This window comes from Pezoporus wallicus, unplaced genomic scaffold (assembly GCF_028554395.1).
Source record: "Pezoporus wallicus isolate ANWC-B61680 ecotype Strahan unplaced genomic scaffold, APGP_CSIRO_Pwel_v1 contig_13150, whole genome shotgun sequence".
In the NCBI taxonomy this organism is placed as follows: domain Eukaryota; kingdom Metazoa; phylum Chordata; class Aves; order Psittaciformes; family Psittacidae; genus Pezoporus; species Pezoporus wallicus.
In genome coordinates this window covers 187,054-200,580 of record NW_026639322.1, presented here as the reverse complement: position 1 = coordinate 200,580, position 13,527 = coordinate 187,054, and the positions used below count along the sequence as shown (strand labels likewise).

Genomic DNA, 13,527 nt, shown 5'->3' with positions numbered 1-13,527 from the left:
GTGCCCTGGCTGGCTCAGTGATGGAGCAGCTTCTTAATCAGCAGGTATATGGGCACGGAGGGGAAATGGGAGGCTTGGTGGGAGAAGACGGTAAGGGAAGACACAGCTGTGACCGGAAGGAATGAACCACATCAAGTTCAGCAGGGTCCTGCCCCTGGCTTGGGACAAACACAAGCACAGCTATGGGGCGAGTGGATGGGGCAGCCCTGAGGCGAAGGACTTGGGGGTGCTGGTGAGGGGAAGCTCCCCATGACCCGGCTTCACTGTACTCCTGAGCCGAGAACCCCTCCATGTGCTGGGCTGGGAACCTCCCCGTCTGCTGCGCTATGGGGACCCCCCCCCCCAGCAGACCTGATCCAGCTCGGGGGCAGGAGCACAAGAGGGACGTGGGGCTGTTGGGGGGCACGGGGATGCCCCGGGGGCCTCCCCCCCCTCAACCCCCGTCACACAGACACGCCCCATAGCGCCGAGAGGCCCCGCCCCATAGCCCCGAGAGGCCCCGCCCACTCCGTCTCCATGACGCTTCCGCCGCGGCCCGGATGCGGAAGTGCGGCGCGGCCATGGCGGAGCTGGCGGTGGAGGAGCTCGCTCAGCTCGAGTACCTGTCGCTCGTGTCCAAGGTGTGCACGGAGCTGGACAATCACCTGGGCATCAACGACAAGGACCTGGGTGAGGCGGCCGGGGCTGTTGGAGCCGCTCCTGGCGGCCGCGCGAGCGCTTTGCGGAGGGGCTTCCGAATTGGGGAAGAAAAGGGGGGTTTTACCTCACAAAACGGCGGGGGGCGTGAGGGCGAGGAAATGCTTCTGGCGGGGCTGCTGCCGCAGGGAGGGAGCCGCTGCTGGGTGGGGGGAAGCAGCGCTGCGGCTGCCCCGGGTGGAGGTAGAGCCGCGGAGCAGCTTCTTACCCCAGCGTGAGGCGCTTCCACGGCCTCGCAGTTATTGCTCCTCATTTCCTCCCTGTGTTTTCGTCGCAGCCGAGTTTGTGATAAACCTCGCTGAGAAAAATACCACGTTTGAGACGTTTAAAGCAGTTCTGCTGAAGAATGGTGCCGAGTTCACTGTGAGTGAGAGCCGAGCATTACTTACGGGTTCTCCTTGGCCTGCTTTATCTCATAAAGCTTCTTTTAAAGAGAAGGGGGTGGGATTAATGTCTGTAGTTGTTGTTTTCAGTTGGAAAACTCCTGTTTAGCAGCTGGGGATTCCTGCCTCGGCCAGGCCCCCCTCTCCCTCCTGTTTAAAAGCTTGTGTAGTCTTTGCAAAGGGTTCTGCTTGTCTCCTTGAGTATATAAAATATGGAAAAGCAGCTTTCCATGAAGGTAAATGTTGCTGTAAGTGTTTTTGTACTTATATGGAATGAGTATATAAAATATGGAAAATCAGCTTTCCATGAACGTAAATGTTGCTGTGTTTTTATACTTATATGGAATGAGTATATAAAATATGGAAAAGCAGCTTTCCATGAAGGTAAATGTTGCTGTAAGTGTTTTTATACTTACATGGAATGAGTGTGGTTGGATTAAGTAGGTGGTCACAAAGGTGATTGAAAGTAGAAAAGTCACTTAAAGGGAATGATCAGAATAGTTCTCAGATTCAGCTTATTATATGTTTTTAGGATGTGTCCAGTGATATGTTTTAAAAATGAACCTGAATCTTCAGAATTGCCCTTTGTCTGTGGTGCCGATAAGCCCTCACTGGTGCTTTCTCAGAATGGAAGCCAGGGTTGCAGTCGTGCTTTAGACTAAAGTATTTTATTCCATTTTTCAGGATTCCCTTATTAGTAACTTGCTCCGTCTCATACAGACCATGCGGCCCCCACCAAAATCCTCTACGAGCAAAGGTATGGAAAACCAAAACTCTTGCTTGGTGGTCTTCTAGATTCTGGCCATGCTTGGGGCAACTGGTGTAGTTACTGCTCTAGGCTTGCAAGGCTTTGTATCTTACTGTGGAGTGGGAGGCTCTCTGTTGTTAGCAGTAGATTAGCAAATCTGTTTAGGCTCTAAAACCACCCTGAGTGTGCTGTTGGAAGTATTCATGTCTTTCACAGATTCACTGTGAAACAGAAGGCTCAAGCTCCTCTATTTTGATTTTGGTTTTTCTCAGATGCAGTTGTCAAACCCAAGTCAGAGAAGGAAAAGCTGAAGGAATTGTTTCCAGCTCTTTGCAGGCCAGACAATCCCAATATCAGGGTAAGGTCATGCTTATAGATTTCCTTTGTCTATGAAAACATTATTTATGATTATGTTTCTCTTAGTTTTAAGTTGTCTCAGGGTTTTTTTTATGTTAGTGTGTTTCTTGCTGATGCATGGAGAGAAGCGGATTGTGAGAAATGAAATGTAGAAGCAGCAGAAGGTTAATATTGTTGCTTATAGTTTCCAAGAATGGTTGTTCCAGCAGTTGCCCCATGGAAGCTGTTTTGCAGGATATCTGGAAGATGGGGCTCTTGTGACATGGAAGTTATAGTTGAATCCTTTCTTACATAGTGCTCAAACTCATGATGGATTGCAAACTAGATGCACATTTTGGCCATTCAAATGCTCCAAGGGATTTGCATATTATATTTCTGTAATAATTTGATGTATTGAGTCAAAAGCTTTTTGTATAAAAGCAGAATTGTAGCTTTACTACTCTTATTCCCCTAGAACATGTATTATGTCTGATCTTTTTTCCTCTTACATGGCTTCTAAATAGCCATGTGAGTGGTTATTCCTTCTGTAGACTGATTATCAGCCTTCTTACAGACCAGTTCTCTGTTCTCACAGACTATGCTAGATGAAGATGACGTAAAAGTGGCAGCTGATGCACTTAAAGAACTTGAAGCTCTGATGCCCAGTGTGGACAGGCAAGGCAAGCAGAGGAGCAGTGACCACCGGTAGGTTTCTAGCATGTGTCTGGGGAGTGGGTATTGGCAGTTGGTGTTTCCTGTTCTTATGTGGGATTTCACTGCAAATATATTCTGTTTGCTTCTCAGGGCAAAGAAGAGGAGGAGGAGCCGGAGTCGTAGCAGGGACAGGAGGCGAAGGCACAGATCTCGCTCTAGGTCTCGTTCTAGAACTCGGGACAGGAACAGGGGAAAATCCAGATACAGGTCAAGGAGCAGAACTCGGAGTCCAAGTAGGGACCGTAAAGATCGAGACAGATACATTGAGAGGAGCAATGAGAGATGGAGAGACAAACACATTGACCGTCCCCCACCTGAGGAGCCTGCCATCGGGGACATCTACAATGGCAAAGTCACAAGTATAATGCAATTTGGATGTTTTGTGCAACTGGAAGGACTAAGGTACTTTCTGCTCTTCATAATTAATCTGGTACTGTTCCATGGGAATTCCTTTTCCTTTCAGCATCTTAGAGGTTCTAAGGCTGCAGTAAGGAATGCTGGGGTTGATGCCAGGATGAAGGTTTATTTCTCTCAGTGGAGAATGTTCTTACAAAAGCTAGTTTATGAACATGCACAGTCAGGTGACAACAAAATAATGCGGGCTCTGAATGTTCTTTAGGACTGTCAGAGTAATAATTTATGACATCTCGGGCTCCTCTGCTTCACCTGCAGGAAGCGTTGGGAGGGCTTGGTCCACATCTCAGAGCTTCGAAGAGAAGGACGTGTTGCCAATGTTGCTGATGTGGTGAGCAAAGGACAAAGAGTAAAAGTTAAAGTCTTATCCTTTACTGGATCCAAAACCAGCCTGAGCATGAAGGTATGGAAGACATTCTGTAGTGCTTATAATAAGTTTGTGGTGCCAGGATCCCTCTTTTTGCCATTTTTAGCTCTTTTTGATGAAAACTAATGCATAACCCCTCAAGGAGGAGTTAAAAAACATTGAGCTACTCTTCCATATTTGTGGCCTATTACTTCTTACTCATTTCCTATAGAGTCTTGTGATGTCATGTTCCTAACAAATTTTTGACTTGCTGTGGTAGCTAAGTGGCAGCAAACCTCAAGTTGTTGCTGTTTGTCTTCCTTTTGTAGTATGAGAAACTAACATTTTCTGTGTCTGGGCTGGTGTTGGCAGTACTCTGAGAAATGTACTCGCCTTTTTCTCTTGTGTTAGAGGAAGCACTAATGTTAAAAGATAAGAAGTGCAGTATAAATAGACTGATCAATCAATCTGATGTAGGATGTTGATCAAGACACTGGGGAAGACTTGAATCCAAACCGGAGGAGAAACCTGGTTGGAGAAACCAATGAAGAAACGTCTATGAGAAACCCAGACAGACCCAGTCACCTGTCCCTGGTGAATGCCCCGGAGGTGGAGGATGACAGCCTTGAACGGAAGCGCCTCACCCGGATTTCAGACCCAGAGAAATGGGAAATAAAACAGGTGTGTTCTTGTATTCATAGGATCTCAGAATGGTTTGGGTTGGGAAGCATCTTAAAGCTCATCCAGTTCCAACCCCCTGCTGTGGGCAGGGACACCTTCCACTAGAGCAGGTTTCTCCAAGCCCCGTCCAGCCTGGCCTTGAACACTGCCAGGGATGGGGCAGCCACAGCTTCTCTGGGCACCCTGTGCCAGCGCCTCAGCATCCTCACAGGGAAGAGCTTCTGCCTTAAGAGCTCATCTCAGTCTCCCCTCGGGCAGGTTAAAGCCATTCCCCATGGCCTGTCCCTACAGGCTCTTGTCAGAAGCCCCTCTCCAGGTTTCCTGTTATTCCCTTTAGGCACTGGGAGTTGCTCCAAGTTCTCCCTGGAGCCTTCTCTTCTTTAGGCTGAACAAGCCCAGCTCTCTCAGCCTGTTTCCAGAGGTGCTTCAGCCCTTGGACCATTCCTTTGTTCTGCAATCACAACATTCTCTTGTTCCTGCTTTACAAATCTTCTAATTGCATTAGAACTGAGACCTCATAGACATGAGTTGTGTTTGTTCATGGGGGCAAATTCATGTTGTGCTTATTCTGTTCCCAGATGATTGCAGCTAATGTGCTTTCCAAGGAAGAATTTCCTGACTTTGATGAGGAGACTGGGATTCTCCCTAAAGTTGATGATGAAGAAGGTACCATTTCCAAATAGTCTTACTGTTGTAAATTCCTTGTGTTTCTGGATGTGTTTTGATTCCGAAAGAGCTAATGATATAAGTGAATGTGAAAGATCTCACAGTTTGTTGTGATCTTAAACATCTGGAACTAGGATTGCTCTAGCCTTATTATTAGTGCCATTTCTATGTGTCTTGTCTGTGCATTCTTATTTGTGCTGTTTCCACAAACCTTTTAAGTACATCATAACCCAGAATACCCTTAAAGCATGGTTTGAGGAGGTGCTTTTATGTACCTGAAAGATGTTAAACAAATGTCACTTGGATTTCAGATGAGGACCTGGAGATTGAGTTAGTTGAGGAAGAGCCACCGTTCCTTCGAGGTCATACTAAACAGAGCATGGATATGAGTCCGATCAAGATAGTGAAGGTAAGAGATATCCAGGGCTAAATCCAGCGTACTTGATTCAGTTAAATATTTGGGAGTTTAACAACCAGTTTTCCAGCTGGACGTTACTGAGAGCCCAGAAAAACATGGTCACTGAACTGATGATACTTTCTTTACTTACAAAGCTGGATTCTTATTTAACTGGTGACAGTGAAGTGAAATAATAGAACCCAAATGCGTATTAGACTGCAGCAGCAACCATTTCACATAAGTATGTTAGAACATTCTTTCTCTGCTGTGCTTTTTCTTACCCTCTGAAAGTAGAAGATGGTCTAGATATACTCATTTTTCTTTGGCTGTCCCATAATCCTTCTGACTCAACAGTGTAGGAATGCTGCATATTAGTCATAACCATGGAAGTTCATGAAACCTAATGGAGATATTCTGGAAGTTAAATAGATAAAAAGTTTAACATGTTTTAAAGCTTCTAAAGGCCAGTGGTGACAGAGAATTGAAGAAGTGAGAGTGCTTGAAATCTTAACTTCTTTCTTGCTCTCCAGAATCCGGATGGTTCCTTGTCCCAGGCCGCAATGATGCAGAGCGCTTTAGCTAAAGAAAGACGAGAACTTAAACAAGCCCAGAGAGAAGCAGAGATGGATTCCATCCCAATGGGGCTCAACACACACTGGGTGGATCCTCTCCCTGATGGTATGCCTGAATATGTGGAAGTGTGAACTGTGCTGTGACAGTTGAGCAACCCAGGAGCAGTGTCTTGATGCTGTGTTTGTCTGCTTCGCTTGTCAAGTGAGGCAAAGGAGAAACTCTTTTCCACTAAAGTGGCAACGGGAATGTCAATGGAAATGTACAGGTGTATCGTGCTGTCCATGAAAGGTGTGCTGGGTGGTGAAGCATGTTTTTTTATATGGGGATTAATGTAATAGTGGGGGTATGCATGTAGGAACTTAAATACTTAAATCCACAAGTATAGAAGGCATGGGTGATGGATAACAGGAGGAGGATCATGAGGGTCTCTGCTGTGTGAAGCTAGATGTAATGGTGAGATTATTTCTTTCCTAGTGGATGGAAGACAAATAGCTGCAAACATGCGAGGTATTGGAATGATGCCCAATGATATCCCAGAGTGGAAGAAACATGCATTTGGTGGTAACAAAGCTTCTTATGGTAAGAAGACCCAGCTTTCCATCATTGAGCAGAGAGAGAGTCTCCCAATCTTCAGACTGAAGGAGCAGCTGATACAAGTAAGGCTCTTGGGACAGCGTTCGTGTTTGAGCAAGCAGTAACATCAAATCTTGGTTTGGCTTGTTGTCATGTGAATAGCCAGTTGATCAATTTAAGTGCAGAGCTGTAGCTTGGAATAATTGTTGTAAAGGATTATGTAGCTGCATATTTTAACAAACATCCATGAATCTATTGACTGTAAGTCAAAAGTGAAACTAGCATCATGTTGGCAGGGGATGAATGGTTAAGCAGTTTGCTGACTTGATCAGTAAGAGCATGTGTGTGATTTTTGTCTGGTTCAGCAGCAGGTCTCAGTCTAGTCCTACATACACTGTATTGGGTTGGTTTGGTTTGTGTTTTGTTCATGAATTTTGACAAGTGTGTCTCTTACGACCTTTTCTAGGCTGTGCATGACAACCAGATCCTGATTGTTATTGGAGAGACAGGATCTGGGAAAACAACCCAGATCACCCAGTACCTGGCAGAGGCAGGGTATACATCGAGAGGAAAGATTGGATGTACTCAGCCTCGCAGAGTGGCTGCAATGTCTGTTGCGAAGAGGGTGTCAGAGGAATTTGGTTGCTGCTTGGGACAAGAGGTGAGTTTCCATGCTGAAGATCATGTCAAACTAAGCATGAGGAAAAGGAGAAAAAATCAGTCCTAGAGCTAGTTTGCTTGTGTGCCCATGTGTGTCTGCCTGTGTAGGTAGTACAGTGAGCTTTAAGAGTAATCAAACTGGGAATTAATGGTCCTAAGAGCTTAATTCTGAAGCTTCAGTTTCTGTGCAACTCCTCTTTCTAGGTTGGCTACACCATTCGATTTGAAGACTGCACTAGCCCTGAAACTGTTATCAAATACATGACAGATGGTATGTTACTGAGGGAGTGTTTGATAGATCCTGATCTGACCCAGTATGCCATTATCATGCTGGATGAAGCCCATGAGAGGACCATACACACAGATGTGCTCTTTGGACTCCTGAAGAAGGTAATGCAGCATTTGATATTTATTGCTTCAGTGTCCTCTTTATGCAATGTAGGAGCTCACAGGAAAAGGCACACAAGTCGTTCCTGTGCTCTAAGAGTCTCTTCTGAAGCAAAACAAATGCTCAAAAGGGTTTGTAGTCCAAACTTTCATAAGATGAGCCTCTGTGTGAAGACACAGTAAGCGAAACTCAGCAGAAACAATAAGAATTGGCAGTCCAGGATGTTTGTAATGATGGATGAGCAGAGGAGTGTTCTTGCTGTCATTTTTCCTTGTCTGACAAAGGCTTTCTGCAGTAGGTTTGAAATGTCACTTTAGAGGATGGTTTGTTTTGAAATTCTGGATACTGCAATGACCTGTCCCTCTACTCAGACCTTAAACCTGCTTTTACTGGTCATATTTCTCGGCTTAAGTGCCATAGGTTGATAGTCCCAAAGGCATTAAATAACTTGAGAATGTTCTGTGCCACTGCAGACAGTGCAGAAGCGGCAGGATATGAAGCTGATCGTGACATCAGCAACATTGGATGCTGTGAAGTTCTCTCAGTATTTCTATGAAGCACCAATCTTCACCATTCCTGGCAGAACGTACCCAGTGGAAATCTTGTACACAAAAGAGCCAGAGACAGATTATTTGGATGCCAGTTTGATTACAGTAATGCAGATCCATTTGACAGAGCCCCCAGGTGAGTAGAGAATGGTCTAGGGTTATTGGTGTTTCAGAGTCACTAATCTATAAGCAAGGTCTTTCTTTAAGTCATGGATCATGTATTAGTAACATGAGAAAAATGCTCTCAGCACTATCCTGTTGTTTGAAAATACAGTAAATGCTGAGAAAATTGGGTGAAAGACTGAAGTAAGTTGCTTCTGGCTAAGTTGTTGCACAAGGGCTAGCCAAGAGTTGAGCATATTCTGCTTTGAATCGAAAAGGTGAGGGATGGAAATGTGGTCATGCAGGAGTTGTACTGCACAGTATTGATTCTGTGGATGTTGTACTTTACTTCCTGTGTAGGTGACATTTTGGTGTTTCTGACTGGTCAGGAAGAGATTGACACTGCCTGTGAAATTCTCTATGAGAGGATGAAATCTCTAGGACCTGATGTTCCAGAGTTAATTATCCTACCAGTCTATTCAGCTTTACCCAGTGAAATGCAAACCAGGATCTTTGACCCTGCCCCACCGGGAAGCAGAAAGGTAAGTTCAGCTCAGTGTGGCTTCAGTTTCTGCTGATATATTTTAATACTGGGGTGTATTCCACTGCTGATCTTCTGATTGTTAGTTATGGCTTCAGACAAAGTAATGTAGTTTTGAAGAAGAGGTGGCTTATACGTAGCTTAGAGCATGTTTTTGCATGTGTATAGGCATGTGTACATACCTATACGTGTTCTCTAAGCCTTTGAAAATGTGTATAGAAACCTCTGGTGCAACAAACCTCTGGAATGTTCTCAGTCTGCTTTTTAATGCTGCATTTAAGAGATATGAACTTCAGTGAAATCTATATGCAATTCCCATTGGATAGTTGTAAATTTCCTACCAAACAGTGAATAACTAGAGAAATACTCTCTGGAAGATTCTTCTCTAAATACGGACTGTGAGTGATAGGCAGGAATTCTCTCTGTAGTCAGTGCAGTGTCTTTGCAAACTTAAAATGATCTTTCACTTGGTTTTAATTATGGATTATATCATGCTTTTTCCCATATTACACAAATGCAAACCAAATGTAGATACACTTGAAACTTGTCCTTTGATTATAGGTAATGTTCCTTTCTGTTCTTCCATGAACACCTTTCTCCTTTAGATGATAAATGACAGTAGCTGCACTTATAACAAACTGTATCACATAGAATGGGTTGTTTAAGTTGAGCAGCAAGGTTGGCTTGGCAACCAGACACAGAACTGCTGCTGAATCACACTGTTGTTTGCAGGTTGTCATCGCCACTAATATCGCTGAGACATCTTTGACTATTGATGGAATATATTACGTTGTTGATCCTGGCTTTGTGAAGCAGAAGGTTTATAACTCCAAGACTGGAATTGACCAGCTGGTTGTTACACCAATCTCGCAGGTAGGCATTCTGTGTTTGATTTCTTCATCCTTTTTTAACCCTGCTGGTTATGTGTATCATGATGATGTGGCACACGAAGACATGAAAGCAAAGTGAGGCAATAACAAAGCCATGTTTTTATAACTCTCTGAGATTCCGTTAGGCTGTGCCTAAGGAATACATACTTTCCTGGCTTGTATTGGAAATCTCTTCCTATTAATACAAGTAAAACTGAGTAGTTGATCATTTTATTTGACTTGTGTTCACCTGTGCCTGTTTTTGATCACTGAGATGCCTTGTTCCCTTTAGGCTCAAGCAAAGCAGCGAGCAGGAAGGGCTGGGAGAACAGGACCAGGAAAATGCTATAGGCTATATACAGAGCGTGCTTATCGTGACGAAATGCTAACCACTAATGTGCCTGAAATCCAGAGAACAAATTTGGCCAGTACAGTACTTTCCCTGAAGGTTGGTATTTCACCAGCTTGGAGCAAGCCAATGTGATCATAAGCATTTCAAGAAACAATTGTCTGCCTCGCTGTTCAGCGGTGTTGTGGCTGTGGCTGGAGTTTGGTGTCTTCCTTCTCAGTGTTTTAACTTGGGTTTTCTTCACTCCCTCTGCTCAGGCCATGGGAATCAATGATTTGCTCTCCTTTGACTTTATGGATGCTCCCCCAATGGAAACTCTCATAACTGCCATGGAGCAGCTGTACACTCTGGGAGCCCTGGACGATGAGGGACTGCTCACTCGACTTGGGCGCAGGGTAAGCAAAAGAGAATACTCCTTAGCACTGTTAGGGCTATAAATATTCAGGGGGTGACATGAGAGTAGTTGTCTAAGGACTTGCCTAGCACTATTGATTTCCTTTTGCTATTATTCTCATGTGTTTTATGGGTAGCTTTTCACTTACCATAGTTAATGTACCATTTGCTGTTTAAGGAGCAGCTATTATTTCTCCTTATTCATAGGATTACTTTTATTAATATCTAAAAATTCCCTGTAAGTATTGGGATAGTGAATATAGAGAAATAATTTGGTTTGTGTTGAGTAAAGTTGTTCTGAGTAAAGCACACTGCTTTGGAAAGGAAGCATGGAAGAAAGGGCCAGTGCTCTCTGTTGCACTGGGGGAACTCAGGGTTTTTCTGAGATATTGCAGGGTATCTTGAAACGGGTTTCTTGCAGATGGCGGAATTCCCCTTGGAGCCTATGCTGTGTAAGATGTTGATCATGTCTGTACATCTGGGATGCAGCGAAGAGATGTTGACAATAGTCTCCATGCTGTCTGTACAGAACGTGTTCTACAGGCCAAAGGTAAGGAACCAGCAGTGTTACTGTTTACGTGGGTTTTCTGTGCCTGCCTCAGAGTGAGCATATTTGACACAATAAATCTGTAGCTTTGTCAGACTATTTGCTCATTCATTACATTTCCAGTGTGCCTTTTGGTTAAACATCCTGTAGCTGTGGATGCCGGTTGTTTCTTTACAGATGGGAAGATGGAAGTTAGAAGTCTCACATTCTCTTTTGTGTTTCCCGCTAAACACGTACAGCCTTAAACCAGCCTTACACCTTAAATCAACCTTAAACCAGCTCCAGCTCTGGAGTTCAGAATGCTCTGGTAATTTTCAGATTTCAGAGTACACTTTTATCATGGCTGTCCTACCCTATGCTGATTTCTTCTAAGTCAGCAAGTAGCAGCCTGTGCTGTGGTAGGATTTCTCAGGAGCAGACTCTTCTTGAATGCATTATTTCTTCATTATGATGAACTGCTGCAGTTGAGTCTAACTTCTGTTTTGATCTGGGTAGCCACAGTGTTTGAATGTTTTATCTGCACATTGGAGAAGTGGGGAGAGGTGGGTAGGCGAGCAGGGTCAGAGCTGCTGCTTCAGCTCCTTTGATGATGAATAATTGAGGTTGCTTTTAGAGTGGTGAAAAAATAGCTAGTTCAGTGCATGCAAAGACTTCCTGCTGTATGCATGAGCCACTTAGGCCCTTCATCTTTTCTGATGCTCCCTTGTCACCCATGGGAAAGACTTTGGGAAAGTCTACTGGGGTCTCTCTTTGGCAAGAACAGTTCTAGGCTTTCCTTTCATACAGGCATGGTTTTGGCCTAGTGAGAGCCAGTGACCTTCAGATTCTCATCTCTTTGGTGCTTAGCCACTCACCACTCCAGATGTTGTTTTCTCAGTCTTACATCACCTATTTCTTGGTAGACTTAAAATGTCAGGGTAGGAGTGACAAGGAGCCCATGACCTTCAATGTTGCATGGGGATTGTCTCGATGCTGATTCATAACTATTTTATATATTAGGATAAACAAGCACTTGCTGATCAGAAGAAAGCCAAGTTCCATCAGACAGAAGGGGACCACCTCACTCTACTGGCTGTCTACAATTCCTGGAAGAACAATAAGTTTTCAAATCCCTGGTGCTATGAAAACTTTATCCAGGCCCGATCCTTACGCAGAGCCCAGGACATCCGCAAGCAGATGCTGGGCATTATGGACAGGTGAGCATGGCACGAAGCACAAGTGGTGACTTTGCTTTCTTGATGGTTAGACTTGACCAACTCTAATTTTCTTTCTAACTCTTGCCTGGCAGGCACAAGCTGGATGTGGTATCCTGTGGCAAGGCAACAGTTCGGGTCCAGAAAGCCATCTGTAGTGGCTTCTTCCGAAATGCAGCAAAGAAGGATCCCCAGGAAGGCTATCGGACACTAATTGATCAACAAGTAGTCTATATCCACCCATCCAGTGCTCTCTTCAACAGGCAGCCAGAATGGTAAGGCAACGTCATGTCATTTTCTGTTTCAGTTCAGACTTTGTAAGTTAAAAGCTTGTGGTGTGCACTACTTGTAGGGTACAGATCAGAGTATAGGCTGCTGCTTTCTAGCTCTTTCTGCAGTTAAAATTAGTGCCTGTGCAGAGGCGAGATGGACTTTTTGAGCCAAGGACAGGCCTGAAGCCTGCAGTTCTGTGTTTTTGTATTGTGGAAGTGAGTTTAAAACACTGAGTGTTAGGGAGGCGGTAGAGAGGAAACTCATTTTAAGTGGAATGAAGCAGCTCTGTACTGAAGAGTAGTTGTGAACTAGGAGGGGAAAAAGAAGATAGTTCTTCTGGAGTGTTCTTCTGAAGCATAAGGAGCCTTATGCTGAAGGAGGGTGAAAGGGAGATAAAGGGGCAAGCTTAGATACTCCAGCCTTTGCCTTTTGTCTCTTGTTTGGAAAAACCGAGTTCCAAAGTTGCTGTCCCTATTTACAGGGTGGTGTATCATGAACTGGTGCTGACCACCAAGGAGTATATGCGTGAAGTGACAACTATTGATCCTCGCTGGCTGGTGGAATTTGCACCAGCTTTCTTCAAGGTTTCTGATCCAACCAAGCTGAGCAAGCAGAAAAAGCAGCAGCGACTGGAACCCCTCTACAACCGCTACGAGGAGCCCAATGCCTGGAGGATATCACGTGCATTCAGGCGGCGATGAGCCTGCTTCCCTCAGGAACTTTCACTGTGACTGTTGCAAAGAGTCCTTTCAGGACTCAACCTTTGGTTGAGGTTGAATTCCACCATGAACAGGAAATAAGTCTTTTCAGAGCAAAAACACAAGGGGGCGATGTGTGTTAATGTCAGCTGCCCTTCGGGTTCCATAGCTGCATGGCTATGTCCTGGGTCTTCTCAGTGTTCTGAAATGCTTCTTGAACCATTGTTCCTTAATCCTTCTCCTTTTAAGAGAGAAAACCCCAAGACTCTGCAGTCTGGGCACTGAGCTGAGCAACAGCAAAAGGGTAGTGAGTAGAAAACTGTTTTTCTCCAGCCTGTGTTCTGAATGAGCAGAAAAATGTGGGCTGGAATCGTTTATTTCTTTACCCTGCACAAAGGGATTTATTTCTGCTCACACTCCTGTACAGTGGCTGGTTTGG

At 44.6% G+C, this 13,527-nt stretch overlaps 1 protein-coding gene across 1 annotated transcript; it reads left to right on the top strand.

Moving 5' to 3' along the window:
• The first annotated feature begins 517 nt into the window (after positions 1-517).
• On the top strand, positions 518-13,121 carry DHX8 (DEAH-box helicase 8). The gene is made up of 23 exons (XM_057414184.1): positions 518-669; positions 974-1,059; positions 1,764-1,836; positions 2,100-2,185; positions 2,759-2,868; positions 2,968-3,279; positions 3,550-3,694; positions 4,115-4,318; positions 4,897-4,984; positions 5,296-5,393; positions 5,912-6,059; positions 6,429-6,610; positions 6,994-7,188; positions 7,392-7,577; positions 8,049-8,259; positions 8,586-8,767; positions 9,499-9,639; positions 9,928-10,083; positions 10,242-10,379; positions 10,799-10,927; positions 11,924-12,120; positions 12,213-12,392; positions 12,872-13,121. The coding sequence occupies exons 1-23, from the start codon at positions 540-542 to the stop codon at positions 13,089-13,091; spliced, it is 3,597 nt and encodes a 1,198-aa protein (XP_057270167.1). The 5' UTR covers positions 518-539; the 3' UTR covers positions 13,092-13,121.
• The last annotated feature ends 406 nt before the right edge of the window (positions 13,122-13,527 follow it).